The following is a 20,863-nucleotide window of genomic DNA, read 5'->3' as shown; positions in this document are numbered from 1 at the left end:
GCGGGACCGCGCACACCGGGACTGAACAGACTGAGGACGGGGCAGGTGTGCAGAACGGGATGCGACCCGCGGGCAGGCACGTCCCGCCGTGCGGATCGCATCCCCACCGGAGGAATCAGAGCAGCGCTCCCAGTCAGCGAGTCTGACCGGGGCGCTGCGAAGAGGAGCCGAAAACCGCGAGCGCTCCGGGGGAGGAGAGGGACCCGGAGCGCTCTGCGTTACAACAGAAACCTCACTGAGCAATGATAGCAAGTAAATAAAGGTAATTCTGAGAGAAATATAGGTCGTAGACACATAACAATTAGATGTACAAGATCAGGATGAGGTACTGAGCAACATATAAAAAAATTTTTTTTTGGTGGGGTGGGGGGGTGTTAACCTGACAGGTACGCTTTAAGGATTGCTGTTCTTCTGTATATTGTGTACCGATCTGTTTATCTATATAATTTATTTAGTGTTGCAATCAAAACTATTCATCCCCATTTGCTAATTAGGTTTATGTGCAACATTTTTAAACTTTAGCTGGGTTTTTCTTTTTTCTTGTTTGATTTTGTTTTGCAATTAAACTAGAACAATGTGAATGGTCAATTCAGCTAAGGCTAGGTTCATATGGCTATTTTCCTGTCATTGCTGCTAAACTGACCATACTAACAAACAGGTGCAAATGGACACCATTTAAGTAGCATCCTTTTGCATCAGTTTTTAATTCGTTTGTATCCTTTACTTTTCGTTTTTATTTGTCTGTCTGGCTACTGGTTGCTCACACCTCTTCTGAGCATGCTCAGAAGTAATAATGGATCAAAAACGGATTGGAAAAAACAGATGACATTAAAGGCTAATCCGTTTCCCATTGACTTTAATGTTACATTTATTACATATGTTTTTTGGACAGGGGGGAAAAATACTACATGAAAAGGAAGGATTGTCCGGCACCAGGTATGCTCTAAAAGATCACTTTTTATTCATGCCATAGCAACGAAACAGACATCACAGGACTGTAGTAATCTGACGTGTTTCGCTCTCTCTTGAGCTTAAACGTAGACTAAATTTAACAGTCAAACATGCAGTTAAAATAGAGACTCAATGGTCACATGATAAAATACCTAACATAGGTAGCAATTGTAAAAACCCGGCATGGATATCATCTGTTAGTATTACAAAATGGACTGGATCCCTCCACTATTGCGTTTTTTACTCGCTTACTGTGTGATTACCCTATGAGTGTAAATGGACTCTAAACATAGTGTGCAAAGACAGGCAGGTATATACATACAACTGCATGCACATAATAGATTACGATATGTTTATATCGTACATGCACAGGTCAATAATAGAATAATCAACCTCATTATCTATACTTATAACTCAGAGACCTGCGTGCATGTATCTACTAAAAGATGATATACATGCTATAAATTAATAGATATACATGACTTGAAAATAATTCAATGCACAGTTTACTCAATTTTAATTTACAACTATATCCATTACATATTAATACCGTAACCATCAGTAACTGCACTCTAATAGGTATCTAAACACACTAGGCGGAATCACCCTCCTGACACTCGTACCAAAAAACTCATTAATCTACAATAATAAGGGGCTGCAACGCTAAGGGCATCCGAGGGGGCATGGGAAGTTAGACTATATTCCTATGTGCAGGTCATAATTAAATCCAAACGTTTATTCATTCCCCGCGGGTATCTGGTATCCAAAAGAAATATTATAAGAAAAAGTAGATTTGCCAAAAGAGGCTATACAGATGACTGTCTTAACAAGGCTTAGGAAAGAGTAGAAGGTATTAATAGAGAGCAATTGATCAAATATACTGGGAAAAGAAACAGGACAAAAAATGTACAAAATGCCAAAAATAAACAAAAAAGAGCAGTCTTTGTCACCACATACAGTGCGCAATTTGCCCAAATCAAAAATATAATTAAGAAGTATACACCAGTTTTAGAGGGAGACCCAATTCTGAGGGAGGTGGTCAAAGAGGGCATTATGGCGGTCTCTAGAAAAGCACCTTCATTGGGCTCCTCTCTATCACCAAGTCTATTCAATTCTAAAAAAGTAGAATATAAGACAAGGGATAAAATAAAACATCGCAACTGGCTTGATATTGTAGGAAATTGGGGCAGTGGTCACAATCGATGTATTACATGTAAATATATGTACCATTCCAAAGAAATAATGTCTTGTGTAACCAAAAAATCATACCAACTACGTGAATACATTAACTGTAACACCACCATGTTAGTTTATGTGGCCACATGCACCAAGTGTAACATGCAATATGTAGGGTGCACTACCAATACCCTTAAAACAAGAATCAGGAGACATATCTCTGATAGCAGGAGTGAAGGAGTTGGCATCTCTATGTTATCACGCCACTTTCGGAATGTGCACGCGGGGGAGTTGGATTCCCTGCGGGTGTCTGGTATAGAAAGGGTTAAAATAGGCATCAGAGGAGGAGATGTGAGAAAACGCCTCCTTAATAGAGAGACATACTGGATATTTCTTTTGGATACCAGATACCCGCGGGGAATGAATAAACGTTTGGATTTAATTATGACCTGCACATAGGAATATAGTCTAACTTCCCATGCCCCCTCGGATGCCCTTAGCGTTGCAGCCCCTTATTATTGTAGATTAATGAGTTTTTTGGTACGAGTGTCAGGAGGGTGATTCCGCCTAGGGTGTTTAGATTAGGGATCGACCGATTATCGGTATGGCCGATATTATCGGCCGATAATCACGATTTTGGGCATTATCGGTATCGGCAATTATCTTGCCGATAAGCCGATAATTCCCCACCGCCCGCACCGCGACCGCCACCCCCTCGACCCGCCGCACCGCACCTCCGACCCACCGCACCGTGTCGCACCCCCCACCGTGATGCTAGACGGTATACCGGTATGGATTTTTTCCCATACCGCTATACCGGTCGGGCCCCTCCCCCACCCTCCGAGTGAATAAAAAAATTACACTTACCTGTAATGGGGGTGGTCCAGGCCATCCTTCCTTCATGTAGTGTCCGGGGGCGTTCCGGGTGGAGGGTGGTCCGGTCCGGGCTGTCCTTCTCCCACGGTCTTCTCCTCTACTCCGGGCAGGCTCCAGCCTAGTACGCTGCATAGACGCCGCTACGCCGTGACGTCAGGTGCGTCGCTGCGCACGGGCGTCACTGCGCCGCGACGTCTATGCAGCGTACTAGGCCGGAGCTTGCCCGGAGTGGAGAAGAGGCCCGCCGGAGAAGAAGGACAGCCCGGACCGGACCACCCTCCACCCGGAACGCCCCCGGACACTACAGGAACGATGGATGGCCCGGAGCACCCTGGCAGGTAGGGAAGAGAAGCGGGGGGTGGCGGCGGCGGCGGCCTATGGCCCCGCAAAAGCCACTGCAGATCATTGATTTAAAGCGCCCGCTTTAAATCAATGATCTGCAGCGGTGTCGCAGGGGGTTAAATAGCCGATAACTTATACCGGAATATCGGTATAAGTTATCGGCTATCGGCCCTAACCTGCACCGATTATCGGTATCTGTATCGGCCCTAAAAAACAGATATCGGTCGATCCCTAGTTTAGATACCTATTAGAGTGCAGTTACTGATGGTTACGGTATTAATATGTAATGGATATAGTTGTAAATTAAAATTGAGTAAACTGTGCATTGAATTATTTTCAAGTCATATATATCTATAAATTTATAGCATGTATATCATCTTTTAGTAGATACATGCACGCAGGTCTTTGAGTTATAAGTATAGATAATGAGGTTGATTATTCTATTATTGACCTGTGCATGTACGATATAAACATATCGTAATCTATTATGTGCATGCAGTTGTATGTATATACCTGCCTGTCTTTGCACACTATGTTTAGAGTGCATTCACACTCATAGGGTAATCACTAGTGTTGCTCGCGAATATTCGCAATTCGAATATTATTCGCGAATATCGCATATTCGCGAATTCGCGAATTTCGCGAATATAGCGCTATATATTCGTAATTACGAATATTCGTTTTTTTTTTTGTTTTTTTTTCTTCACAGTACACATCACAGTGATCATCCCTCTCTGCTTCCAGCTTGTGTGGTGTAAAGAAGGCTGTAATACTACTGTGTGAGACTGGCGTGCGAAAATTCGCATATGCGAAAATTAGCATATGCTAATTTTCGCATATGCGAATTTCCACATACACTAATTTTCGCATGCGCGTATTTTCGCATACGCGAAAATAAAACGAGAATATAACGAATATGCGAATATTCGCGAATATATGACGAATATTCGTCCATATATTCGCGAATATTCGCGAATTCGAATATGGCCTATGCCGCTCAACACTAGTAATCACACAGTAAGCGAGTAAAAAACGCAATAGTGGAGGGATCCAGTCCATTTTGTAATACTAACAGATGATATCCATGCCGGGTTTTTACAATTGCTACCTATGTCAGGTATTTTATCATGTGACCATTGAGTCTCTATTTTAACTGCATGTTTGACTGTTAAATTTAGTCTACGTTTAAGCTCAAGAGACAGCGAAACACGTCAGATTACTACAGTCCTGTGATGTCTGTTTCGTTGCTATGGCATGAATAAAAAGTGATCTTTTAGAGCATACCTGGTGCCGGACAATCCTTCCTTTTCATACGCTGTTGAAGCCAGGGCGGGACCGGCGGGTCCATGGCAGCACAGGTGTGTTGGGGATCTGCCTCCGGAGGTGAGCGGACACCACTGCATTTGGAAAAATACTACATGCACCTTCTTTCACGTCGGCACGCTGGCCCTGCCTCCAGTTGTCACTGCACACACAGTGCTGCTGCGGATTGCCATGTGTGTATGCTATTAGAAGAGTACCCAGTGAATTTCTTGCTATGCAGGATTCTGCGCAGCTTGAAATATGCTGTGTATATGCTACTTGGAAATCTACCATAACTATATTTTGTCAGGTAAAAGAAAAAAATTCTCCATCATTCTGCACTCATTGAGGGATTAACAAAAAGTGGTGTGAATTCTTAACTATTTTAGAGCACAAAAGTTACGGTAAAGTTATAGCTAACAATACATATCAGCGTGAAAACCAAGCCATGAGGTGGAAAGAACTGCCTGTAGAGCTCAGAAACAGGAAGTGGAGGAAAAGATATGGAGATTGGTACTAAAAAAAAGTTTTTATGAAGAGCACAGTGACCTACATAATTTTTAAATGGAAGAAGTTTGGAATAACTAAGTGTCACCACACTAAATAATCGAGGGAGAAGGGCCTTGGTAAGGGCTCCAAAAAACCTGTGTGTAGATGGAACAAATCTCAATTCTAAGTGTCATGTCTGGAGGAAACCAAGCACTGCTCATTACCTGCCCAATATATTACAGCATGGTGGGAGCTGCATCATACTGTGGGAGTCTTTTTCAGCAGCTGGAACAGGGAGACTGTCACGATTGAGCGAAAGCTGAATGGAGCAAAAGACAGAGATATTCTTAACCCCTTAACGACGTAGGACATATATTTACGTCCTGCGCCAGCTCCCACAATATAACGGTGGCCCCGTGTCATATTGGGTCAGTCCCGGCAAGTAGCGATAGCCGGGACACATGGCTAATACCTGACATCACCGATTGCTGTGATGCCCAGTATTAACCGATCAGACACGGCGATCAAAGTTGAAGTTAAAGTGAAACCTTCCCGGCAGCTCAGTCAAGCTGATCGGGACCCCCACTGTTAGGACAAGAGGAGGGTCCCTACCTGCCTCCTCGTTGTCTGATCGTCGATTCACTGCTCCGTGCCTGAGATCCAGGCAGGAGCAGTGGAGCGCCGATAACACTGATCAATGCAATGCTATGGCATAGCATTGATCAGTGTCTGCAATCAATGTACTGCATGCAATAGTCCCCTATGGGGGCTATAACATTGCAAAAAAGTGTAAAAAAAAAAAATAGTTAATAAATGTGATTTAACCCCTTTCCTAATAAAAGTTTGAATCACCACCCCCCCCACCCCTTTCCCATTTAAAAAAAAAAAAACTATGTAAATAAATATAAACATATGTGGTAGTGCCGCATGTGTAAATGTTCGAACTATAAAAATATATTGTTAATTAAACCGCATGGTCTATGGCGTACACGTAAATAAATTACAAAATCCAAAATAGCGTATTTTTGGTCACTATTAATACCATACAAAATAAATAATAAAAGCAAACAAAAGTCCAATCAAAACATCAGATCACGGCGCAAAAAAGGAGCCCTCAAACATCCCCGTATGCGGGAAGAAAAAAAAAGTTATAGGGGTCAGAAGAGGACATTTTTCAACGTATACATTTTTGTGCATGCAGTTATGATTTTTTCCAGAAGTAAGACAAAATCAAACCTATATAAGTAGCGTATCATTTTAATTGTTTGGGCCTACAGAATAAAGAAAAGGTGTCATTTTTACTGAAAAATGCACTGCATAGAAATGTAAGACCCCAAAAGTTACAAAATGATGTTTTTACTTTATTTTTTTGAATTTTTTTTAAATATTGTCGCACAATGATTTTTTTTTTTTGGGGGGGTTTTGCTGTAGATTTTTTATGGTAAAATGACTGATGTCATTACAAAGTAGAATTGGTACTGCCTTGGACGAGTGAGCAACGCCCAGTCATTTACTATTAATATATACATAGAAGGTATTTTAGATTTTGTATGTAAGGGATTAAGATGCCGGAGCTCTACAGGTGTGGGAGTTCCATTATCTCCACCCTTCCTTTATAAGAATCTGGATTTTAAACTTGCACTTGTATGACTAAAGTTCGGTGATCGGACCGAAAGTGGAATTATGGGATTTGTAGTAAAAGAGAAAACTCCAACAGGAACTATCCAGTTCACAAAAAGATAGCTGTAGCTTTATGGTAATCTCACAAAACAGCCATTTAACCCAAAGACAAGCACATATCCTTCCTAAGAATGACCATTACTGTCTGGCCGGTACGTACTAAAATCACCTTATGGTGGATAACCCCTTTAAGTACATTGTTGAGGTAGGGGTAAGGACAGCCGGTGAGTTTATGACCTGGCCCACTATACCCATCAACTGTCAGGTATATGATAATGACATCATACCTTATCTTAACAACATATACCTTTATGATAAAATTATTATAAAATAATGTCTTATATACAATTTATTTATAGTTTTTGGTCTGATTTTTTTTATTTTTAATGAATTATGAAAGTTATGTTTTAATGCGTAACTACATATCATCACAGGGGACTCTTTCGCTGTATCTCAGTTTCAAGTTTGTCACTAATCCTATTAGGCAAAGAAACATTTCCTTTAGGCTACTTTCGCATTTTTTGGAAAACTGCTACTGCAGTTTGAGCCAAAGCCAGAAGTGTATTCAAAAGGAATGGAAAATATAAAGTAAGGACCTACACTTCTCCTTCCTTATGGATCCACTTCTGACTTTGGCTCAAAAACTGCAGTGGCAGATATCCAAAAACTGCCAGAAAAAAAACCAAGTGGAAACTTAGCCTTACAATTGTGAAGAAAAAAAAATAAAACATTGTATTCGTAATGTTTAGTTGTTGTTTTGCTATATATGCTGCTGATGGATGGATGAATGCATATTTTATTTTATTTTATTTTATTTTTTTTACAGAGAGGCTGATGTTGTTCTTAACTATCTTAAAACACAATGTCATGCAACAAAAATTGGAGTTGTCGGATTTTGCTGGGGTGGTATTGTCAATCACTATCTAATGTTAAAGTATCCTGAGCTGAAAACTGGAGTTTCTTTTTATGGTAAGTGTCATGCTTTTATGATACATACTGGGAAGATAATAAAAAGTGTCTAAAAGAAAAACTTTGTTGCCTATTGCAAACAACCACAGCTCAGCTTTCAGAGCAATTTTAGCTGTGATTGGTTGCTATAGGAAACAAAGGAAGTTTTAATTTTTCAACAGTTTTGATTATCTACCCTCAGTAACCCTTAGACCAGGGGTCTCAAACTCAAATTATCCGGGGGCCACTGGAGGTAGCAGCTTGGTGAGGCTGGGCCACATGCGCCCATTACATATAATGCCCTCATCATACGCCCCTCATCATCCACCAGCAGCAGCACCCCCATCATCCACCAGCAACCACCACCCATTCCCCCTACCCCGTGCGGTAATAGCATGAGCTGACGGATGATGGGGGTGCTACTTATGGGGGTTCCCCACATTAGGTAGCAGCAGGTTCCCCACATTAGGTAGCAGCAGGTTCCCCACATTAGGTAGCAGCAGGTTCCCCACATTAGGTAGCAGTAGGTTCCCCACATTAGGTAGGCAGCAGGTTCCCCACATTAGGTAGGCAGCAGGTTCCCCACATTAGGTAGGCAGCAGGTTCCCCACATTAGGTAGGCAGCAGGTTCCCCACATTAGGTAGGCAGCAGGTTCCCCACATTAGGTAGGCAGCAGGTTCCCCACATTAGGTAGGCAGCAGGTTCCCCACATTAAGTGGGCAACAGGTTCCCCACATTAGGTTGGCAGCAGGTTCCCCACATTAGGTAGGCAGCAGGTTCATCACATTAGGTAGGCAGCAGGTTCATCACATTAGGTAGGCAGCAGGTTCCCCACATTAGGTGGGCAACAGGTTCCCCGCATTAGGGGGGCCTCAGGTTCCCCACATTAGGTGGGCAGCAGGTTCCCCACATTAGGTAGAAGCAGGTACCCAAGATTAGGTAGAAGCAGGTTCCCCACATTAGGTAGTAGCAGGTTTCCCATGTAGCATTTTCGATTAACCCCCTCCCCCCCACACATGCACACACACATAGACAGACAGACAGACACACACACATGCGCACACACACATAGACAGACAGACACACACAAGCAGACAGACAGACACCCACGCATGCACACACACATAGACAGACACACACACACACACACACACACACACACATGGACAGACACACACATGCACACACACATACATAGACAGACACACACACATATACATAGACAGACACACACATGCACACACATAGACAGACAGACACACACACATGCACACAGACAGACAGACACACACACATGCACACACATAGACAGACAGACAGACACACACACATAGACAGACAGACACCCACACATGCACACACACATAGACAGACATCCACACACACATAGACAGACACCCACACATGCACACACACATAGACAGACACACACATAGACACAAGCAGACAGACACCCACACATGCACACACACAGACACCCACACATGCACCCACACATGCACACATAGACAGACAGACACACACATGCACACACACATAGACAGACATCCACACATGCGCACACACACACATAAACAGACAGACACCCACACATGCACACACACATAGACAGACACACACACACATAGACACAAGCAGACACCCACACATGCACACACACATAGACACCCACACATGCACACACACACATAGAAAGACACACACATGCACACACACACATAGACAGACAGACACCCACACATGCACCCACACATGCACACATAGACAGACAGACACACACATGCACACACACATAGACAGACATCCACACATGCGCACACACACACATAAACAGACAGACACCCACACATGCACACACACATAGACAGACACACACACACATAGACACAAGCAGACACCCACACATGCACACACACATAGACACCCACACATGCACACACACACATAGAAAGACACACACATGCACACACACACATAGACAGACAGACACCCACACATGCACACACACACATAGACAGACAGACACCCACACATGCACACACACAGACAGACAGACACCCACACATGCACACACACATAGACACCCACACATAGACAGACAGACCCCCAACAAATGCACACACACACATAGACAGACAGACACCCACACATGCACACACACATAGACACAAGCAGACAGACATCCACACATGCACACACATAAACACCCACACATGCACACAAGCAGACAGACACACACACATGCACACATAGACAGACAGACACACACAAGCAGACAGACACCTACACATGCACACACACATAGACAGACACACACACACATGCACGCACACACACATAGACAGACAGACACACACACACATACATAGACAGACAGACACACACACATGCACACACACACATAGACAGGCACACATAGACAGACAGACACCCACACATGCACAAACACATAGACAGACAGACACCCACACATGCACACACACATAGAAAGACAGACACCCACACATGCACACACACATAGACAGACAGACACCCACACATGCACACACACACACACACATAGACAGACAGACAGACACACACACACACGCACACACACACATAGACAGACAGACACACACACATAGACAGACACTCACACACATGCACACACACATAGGCACAAGCAGACAGACATCCACACATGCACACACATAGACACCTACACATGCACACACACATGCGCACACACACATAGACAGACAGACAGACACACACACAGACACACACACATACATAGACAGACAGACACACACACACACACATAGACATGCACACACACATAGACAGACACCCACACATGCACACACACATAGACAGACACCCACACATGCACACACACACACAGACAGACACACACACACACACACACACACACACACACACACACACACACACATAGACAGACAGACACACACACATAGACAGACACTCACACACATGCACACACACATAGGCACAAGCAGACAGACATCCACACATGCACACACATAGACACCTACACATGCACACACACATGCGCACACACACATAGACACACACACACAGACACACACATACATAGACAGACAGACACACACACATGCACACACACATAGACAGGCATACACATAGACAGACACCCACACATGCACACACACATAGACAGACACCCACACATGCACACACACACATAGACAGACAGACACACACACACATGCACACACACATAGGCACAAGCAGACAGACACCCACACATGCACACACACATAGACAGACACCCACACATGCACACACACACATAGACAGACAGACACTCACACACATGCACACACACATAGGCACAAGCAGACAGACACCCACACATGCACACACATAAACAGACAGACACACACACATGCACACACACATAGACAGACAGACAGACACCCACACATGCACACACACATAGAAAGACAGACACCCACACATGCACACACACATAGACAGACAGACACCCACACATGCACACACACATAGACAGACAGACACACACATGCACACACACACATAGACAGACAGACACACACACACACACACACATGAACACACATAGACAGACACATGCACAGACACATACATACACACATAGACAGACAGACACACACACATAGACAGACACTCACACACATAGGCACAAGCAGACAGACACCCACACATGCACACACACATGCACACACATAGACAGACACACACACATGCACACAGACAGACAGGCACACACACATGCGCACACACACATAAACAGGCAGACACACACAAGCAGACAGACACACACATGCACACACACATAGACAGACACACACACGCACACACACATAGACAGACAGACAGACACACACACACACAGACACACACAAGCAGACAGACACCCACACATGCGCACACATAGACAGACAGACACACACACACACATAGACAGACAGACACCAACACATGCACACACACATAGACAGACAGACATCCACACATGCACACACACTTAGACAGACACACACATAGACACAAGCAGACAGACACCCACACATGCACACACACATAGACACCCACACATGCACACACACACATAGACAGACAGACCCCCAACAAATGCACACACACACATATAGACAGACAGACACCCACACATGCACACACACATAGACACAAGCAGACAGACATCCACACATGCACACACATAAACACCCACACATGCACACAAGCAGACAGACACACACACATGCACACATAGACAGACAGACACACACAAGCAGACAGACACCTACACATGCACACACACATAGACAGACACACACACACATGCACGCACACACACATAGACAGACAGACACACACACACACACAGACACACACACACATACATAGACAGACAGACACACACACATGCACACACACACATAGACAGGCACACACATAGACAGACAGACACCCACACATGCACAAACACATAGACAGACAGACACCCACACATGCACACACACATAGACAGACAGACACCCACACATGCACACACACATAGACAGACAGACACCCACACATGCACACACACACACACACAGACAGACAGACAGACACACACGCACACGCACACACACATAGACAGACAGACACACACACATAGACAGACACTCACACACATGCACACACACATAGGCGCAAGCAGACAGACATCCACACATGCACACACATAGACACCTACACATGCACACACACATGCGCACACACACATAGACAGACAGACAGACACACACACACAGACACACACACATACATAGACAGACAGACACACACGCACACACATAGACAGACACCCACACATGCACACACACATAGACAGACACCCACACATGCACACACACACATAGACAGACAGACACACACACATGCACACACACATAGGCACAAGCAGACAGACACCCACACATGCACACACACATAGACAGACACCCACACATGCACACACACACATAGACAGACAGACACTCACACACATGCACACACACATAGGCACAAGCAGACAGACACCCACACATGCACACACATAAACAGACAGACACCCACACATGCACACACACACACATAGAAAGACAGACACCCACACATGCACACACACATAGACAGACAGACACCCACACATGCACACACACATAGACAGACAGACACACACATGCACACACACATAGACAGACAGACACACACACACACACACATGCACACACACACATAGACAGACAGACACACACAAGCAGACAGACAGACACCCACGCATGCACACACACATAGACAGACAGACACACACACACACACACATGGACAGACACTCACATGCACACACACATACATAGACAGACACACACACACACACACATACATAGACAGACACACACATGCACACACATAGACAGACAGACACACACACATGCACACAGACAGACAGACACATGCACACACACACACACATAGACAGACAGACAGACACACACACACACGCACACACACATAGACAGACAGACAGACACACACATAGACAGACACTCACACACATGCACACACACATAGGCACAAGCAGACAGACATCCACACATGCACACACATAGACACCTACACATGCACACACACATGCGCACACACACATAGACAGACACACACACACAGACACACACACATACATAGACAGACAGACACACACACATGCACACACACATAGACAGGCATACACATAGACAGACACCCACACATGCACACACACATAGACAGACACCCACACATGCACACACACACACACATAGACAGACAGACACACACACACATGCACACACACATAGGCACAAGCAGACAGACACCCACACATGCACACACACATAGACAGACACCCACACATGCACACACACATAGACAGACAGACACTCACACACATGCACACACACATAGGCACAAGCAGACAGACACCCACACATGCACACACATAAACAGACAGACACACACACATGCACACACACATAGACAGACAGACAGACACCCACACATGCACACACACACATAGAAAGACAGACACCCACACATGCACACACACATAGACAGACAGACACCCACACATGCACACACACATAGACAGACAGACAGACACACACATGCACACACACATAGACAGACACATGCACAGACACATACATACACACATAGACAGACAGACACACACACATAGACAGACACTCACACACATAGGCACAAGCAGACAGACACCCACACATGCACACACACATGCACACACATAGACAGACAGACACACACACATGCACACAGACAGACAGGCACACACACATGCGCACACACACATAAACAGGCAGACACACACAAGCAGACAGACACACACATGCACACACACATAGACAGACACACACACGCACACACACAGACAGACAGACAGACAGACACACACACACACAGACACACACAAGCAGACAGACACCCACACATGCGCACACGTAGACAGACAGACACACACACACACATAGACAGACAGACACCCACACATGCACACACACATAGACAGACAGACATCCACACATGCACACACACTTAGACAGACACACACATAGACACAAGCAGACAGACACCCACACATGCACACACACATAGACACCCACACATGCACACACACACATAGACAGACAGACCCCCAACAAATGCACACACACACATATAGACAGACAGACACCCACACATGCACACACACATAGACACAAGCAGACAGTCATCCACACATGCACACACATAAACACCCACACATGCACACAAGCAGACAGACACACACACATGCACACATAGACAGACAGACACACACAAGCAGACAGACACCTACACATGCACACACACATAGACAGACACACACACACATGCACGCACACACACATAGACAGACAGACACACACACAGACACACACACATACATAGACAGACAGACACACACACATGCACACACACATAGACAGGCACACACATAGACAGACAGACACCCACACATGCACAAACACATAGACAGACAGACACCCACACATGCACACACACATAGAAAGACAGACACCCACACATGCACACACACATAGACAGACAGACACCCACACATGCACACACACACACACATAGACAGACAGACAGACACACACACACACGCACACACACACATAGACAGACAGACACACACACATAGACAGACACTCACACACATGCACACACACATAGGCACAAGCAGACAGACATCCACACATGCACACACATAGACACCTACACATGCACACACACATGCGCACACACACATAGACAGACAGACAGACACACACACACAGACACACACACATACATAGACAGACAGACACACACACACACACATAGACAGGCACACACATAGACAGACACCCACACATGCACACACACATAGACAGACACCCACACATGCACACACACACATAGACAGACAGACAGACACACACACACAGACACACACACATACATAGACAGACAGACACACACACACACACATAGACAGGCACACACATAGACAGACAGACACACACACACACATGCACACACACACATAGACAGACAGACAGACACACACACACATGCACACACACATAGACAGACACATGCGCACACACACATAGACAGACAGACACACACATGCATACTCACATAGACAGACAGACACACACACATAGACAGACACTCACACACATAGGCACAAGCAGACAGACACCCACACATGCACACACACATGCACACACATAGACAGACAGACACACACACATGCACACAGACAGACAGGCACACACACATGCGCACACACACATAAACAGGCAGACACACACAAGCAGACAGACACACACATGCACACACACATAGACAGACACACACACACACACACAGACAGACAGACAGACAGAGACACACACACACACACAGACAGACACACACATGCACACACACATAGACAGACACACACACGCACACACACATAGACAGACAGACAGACACACACACACACACACAGACAGACACACACATGCACACACACATAGACAGACACACACACACACATAGACAGACAGACACACACATAGACAACCTTACCTGTACTGCACTGCGCTTCTCCTCTCCGGAGTAGTGAAGAAAACTGTCTTGAAGCGTTCTGTGTCCCGAATAGCTGAGGAAAGTGCTGAGTCACTGTGCTGAGTGCTCGGACACTGTGATTGGTTGATGGGGGGGGCGTGTGCAGTCTCTGCTCTGCTCAGGACACAGAACTGCTTCAAGACACAGTTTTCTTCACTACATACCTGGCGCGGGCCACAAACTTTCATTCCACGGGCCGCAAATGGCCCACTGGCCGGGAGTTTGAGACCCCTGCCTTAGACTGTTGAGCATTAACCCCTTAAGGACTCTGCCCATTTTGGCCTTAAGGACTCAGACAATTTAATTTTTACGTTTTCGTTTTTTCCTCCTCGCCTTCTAAAAATCATAACTCTTTTATATTTTCATCCACAGACTAGTATGAGGGCTTGTTTTTGCATGATCAATTGTCCTTTGGAATGACATCACTCATTATATCATAAAATGTATGGCGCAACCAAAAAACACTATTTTTCTGGGGAAATTAAAAAGAAAAACGCAATTTTGCTAATTTTGGAAGGTTTCGTTTTCACGCCGTACAATTTACGGTAAAAATGATGTGTGTACTTTATTCTGAGGGTCAATATGATTAAAATGATACCCATTATTACATTTATTATTGTTGTGCTTAAAAAAAATCACAAACTTTTTGACCAAATTAGTACGTTTATAATCCCTTTATTTTGATGACCTATAACTTTTTTTTATTTTTCCGTATAAGCAACGGAATGAGGGCTCATTTTTTGCGCCATTATCTGTACTTTTTTTTGATACCACATTTGCATATCAAAAACTTTTAATACATTTTTTAGAATTTTTTTTTATAAAATGTATTAAAAAAGTAGCAATTTTGGACTTTTTTTTTTTTACCTTAATGCCGTTCACCGTACGGGATCATTAACATTTTATTTTAATAGTTCAGACATTTACGCACGCTGCGATACCAAATATGTCTATTAAATTTATTTTTTACGCTTTTTGGGGGTAAAATAGGAAAAAAACGGACGTTTTACTTTTTTATTGGGGGAGGGGATTTTTCACTTTTTTTTTACTTTTACATTTTTTTACATTTTTTTTCTACACTTGAATAGTCCCCATAGTCCCCATGCTAATACTGATCTGTTCTATGTATAGGACATAGAACAGATCAGTGTTATCGGTGATCTTCTCCTCTGGTCTGCTCGATCTCAGACCAGAGCAGAAGACACCGGGAGCCGGAAGGAGGAAGGTGAGGGGACCTCCGTGCGGCGTTCTGAATGATCGGATCCCCGCAGCAGCGCTGCAGGCGATCCGATCATTCATTGAAATCGCGTACTGCCGCAGATGCCGGGATCTGTATTGATCCCGGCATCTGAGGGGTTAATGGCGGACACCCGCGAGATCGCGGGCGTCGGCCATTGCCGGCGGGTCCCTGGCTGCGATCAGCAGCCGGGATCAGCCGCGCATGACACGGGCATCGCTCCGATGCCCGCGGTTATGCACAGGACGTAAATGTACGTCCTGGTGCGTTAAGTACCACTGCACCAGGACGTACATTTACGTCCTGCGTCCTTAAGGGATTAAAGGGGTACTCCCGTGGAAAACTTTTTTATTTATTTTTTTAATCAACTGGTGGCAGAAAGTTAAACAGATTTGTAAATCAACTTCTCAATCCAAGGATAATGAAGGAAAACCGGCACTCACCCTTCTTCTCTTTAATTTTCTTTCTTTATTGCAAAATACTCACAGGTAAAAACGTTGATGGGGGAGAGGGATCGACAAGGGGGGGTACACAAACAGGCGACAGACTCTGTTTCACTCGGCTGGCGAGCTTCTTCTGACCATGCAGGTCTGGAGACTGAACTGGTTCTTATACAGGTGAGAGGTGGACCAGAATTGATCCAACCCGCCCACCTGCTCTGATGTCATAGGTGTGAACTCAATGGTTCACACCATTGGCTGTAAATCGCCATTTTGTTCAGCACATCAGAAGAACCCAGTACAAACATATAAATACAACATAATAAATAGGTATTTAAAAACAAGGAGCATAATCCACTTTCTCGTTCAGACCTAACGGGCCCGCTGCGGCAGCACGTATGATCCAATATGTTTCTCGTTGTAATAAAAATTTATCTAAATTGGTCTAATTCTCTCTATACCAGAAAAAGTTAACTGATCGGTCCGCCCCCCGTGGAATTCAACTACATGGGAAATCAGGCGAGGCGCTTCTTTTAAAGTACGAAACGAATAGAAATGTTCTCTTATTCGCGCATTTAATTGCCTGATAGTTTTCCCTATGTAGAAGAACCCACAGGGGCAGAAGATCACGTATACTGCATACTTAGTCCGGCACGTGATAATATCAGTGACGGTATGTGTAACTGCACCTAGACGCATTGTTTTGAGCTCAGCATTAAACTTACAAAAATTACAGGACTTACAAGAATAATTCCCTTTCGGGGTACTCCTTTCTAACCAGGTGGTTTTTCTAGGGTCTTCATCTTTCTTTTTTAGGGTGTCACCTAACGTTTTATTTTTCCTATAGGAAATAAGAGGTTTCCTCATCGCGACTTCCTTTAATTCGGGGTTGCTTTTTACTAAAAACCAGTTTTTCCTAATAGCTCTTTCTATCATTGGATTATTCGGGGAATTTTGAAAGGTGAAAGTAAAACGTTTGGTCTCTCCTGAAATACCTTTTTTCTTTTTGTTTTTCAATAAAGTATCTCTTACAACACTACTTGCTTTTTCTCTGCTTTTATTTGCTACATATTTTAAACCTGAGCACAACCCTGCATTTGTATTCAGTTCTCACACAAGTTGCCCATAATATCCTGCATCCGAATATAGTACCCTAGCAGTGCCGGACATTGGCTCCTCTTCTTTTGCAAGATTTGTAAATCACTCCTATTAAAAAATCTTAATCCTTCTAGTACTTTTTAGGGGCTGTATACTAAAGAGAAATCCAAAAACGAAATGCATTTGCTCTGATGTCATGACCACAGTGCTCTCTGCTGACCTCTGCTGTCCATTTTAGGAACTGTGCAGAGCAGAGGAAAATTCCCATAGCAAACATATGCTGCACTGTACAGTTCCTGGACAGTTCAAATATATGCTGCTCTGTACAGCAGAGGTCAGCAGAGAGCACTGTGGTCATGACATCAAAGGAAATGCATTTCTTTTTTGGATTTCTCTTTTGTATACAGCCCCTAAAAAGTACTGGGAGGATTAAGATTTTTTAATAGAAGTGATTTACAAATCTGTTTAACTTTCTGGCACCAGTTGATTTAAAAAAAATAAAAATAAAAAGTTTTCCACGGGAGTACCCCTTTAAGCGACTATGAAGCAAGAACAGAAGTTGTGTAAAAAATGATAATAAGTTTAATTTTTTTAAAGTAGTAAAATAAAACAAAGCCTATATAAATTGGGTATCATTGTAATCGTGCAGACCTTCATAATAAAGATAACATGTCATTCCTTATGTAAAGTGCACTGCATATATACAAAAAAAAAGTTACAAAATTACATTATTGAATTTTTTTTCTTTTTATTTCGCTGTAGATTTTGTGGTAAAATGAAAGATGTCAAAACAAAGTACAATTATTCTAGCATAAAACAAGCTCACAAGCCCTCATATGGCTCTGTAGATGGAAGATTGAAAGTGGTGTGGTTTTTAAAAGTCAAGGAGGAGCGGAAGAGCTGGAAGTGCCGGCTATGGTCTCACCCATCATCACTTCATCATGTACATCTGTGGGACTATGCCCCCTCCCTTTCTCTTGTCCCCAGATGCCTGTTTTCTTTGCAGCTCTATGGTAAAGTAACAAAGAACTATGAACAGGGCAACTTGTGTGAAAGCCAGCAGTGCAAGCTCTGATCACTCTTGTCATTATGCTCCATTCCCCTGAATTGTCGTTGACATTTTTTTTGTGGCTCTGTCTATGAGACAGCCACAAGCAATTTTAAATAGGCTAAAGCCTACAATGTTAACTCATGCGAGTGGCGGGCACTGACTCTTTAGGCTACACAGGTGACTTTGGCAATGCACAGGGGGCAGATTAAGGTCAGAACGGCAGCGACATGTCATGTCTCATGTGCATGTAAGTGAGAATGGCTGCCCAGTCCTTTCCTGAGCTCCTCCCAAACAGCATCCAATCTAGCTGAGCCGTCTTGTCGTGTCTGAGTGAATTAAAGGGGTATTCCAGGCAAAACCTTTTTTTATATATATATCAACTGGCTCCGGAAAGTTAAACAGATTTGTAAATTATAGAAGAGTTGGAGAGGCTCTTGTCTGACTACCCACCAAATAAACCCGGGCTACCTAATTAGACACCTATACCCAAGGTGTCATGTTTTAGTTTGTCTGTAGAAATATATATATTAGGGCTCAGGGTTTGAGACAACTGGACATGTTGTTTTTTAAGTAATATTTCAATTTATTGATTATATATAGTGTGACAATAGAATATAAGATAAAATGTAAATAGCAGCAACTGCGTCTCACAGGGCCCTTGTGTAGGCGCAGCACCAACTATTAAGAACTATAGCATATGTATAGTACAGTATATAAAATATAAAAATATACTTGTAAAAAATTGTTAAAAATATAAAATATAGAGACCACCATAAACATATATAGAGAGAGGGATCTGGGTGGGAAAGTCTTAGTCCATCCACAATGGTCAATAATCTCCTCTCATAAAAAAGTCCTGCTAATATAGACCGATTCCGGTATTGTGGTAACCAATGGCAACCATAAGGTTAGTAACCCGTAGCAACCGTTCAGATGAGTCCGGCTATTTTAGCACTTCAACGTTTAAGTAGAAGATATACTTGCTATTTGTAGACAATATTCAACATAAACAGCTAGTGTGCAGTCACTGTTAATATGCTTGCATA

At 43.8% G+C, this 20,863-nt stretch overlaps 2 protein-coding genes across 4 annotated transcripts in view; one reads left to right on the top strand and one right to left on the bottom strand.

Moving 5' to 3' along the window:
• LOC130273618 (carboxymethylenebutenolidase homolog) overlaps positions 1-20,863 on the top strand; it is a 56,146-nt gene that overhangs the window by 12,290 nt on the left and 22,993 nt on the right. For all 3 annotated transcript variants that reach the window (XM_056520714.1, XM_056520713.1, XM_056520715.1), the window contains exon 4: positions 7,643-7,785. In XM_056520714.1, the coding sequence (XP_056376689.1) occupies positions 7,643-7,785 (143 nt within the window). The remainder of the gene's footprint in view (positions 1-7,642; positions 7,786-20,863) is intronic.
• Positions 1-20,863, bottom strand: part of LOC130273617 (carboxymethylenebutenolidase homolog) — a 103,296-nt gene that overhangs the window by 77,618 nt on the left and 4,815 nt on the right. The gene's annotated exons all lie outside the window — the stretch shown is intronic.

This window comes from Hyla sarda, chromosome 5 (assembly GCF_029499605.1).
Source record: "Hyla sarda isolate aHylSar1 chromosome 5, aHylSar1.hap1, whole genome shotgun sequence".
NCBI lineage: Eukaryota > Metazoa > Chordata > Amphibia > Anura > Hylidae > Hyla > Hyla sarda.
Note: the sequence above shows the minus strand (reverse complement) of the source record. Positions and strands in the feature narration are given on the sequence as shown.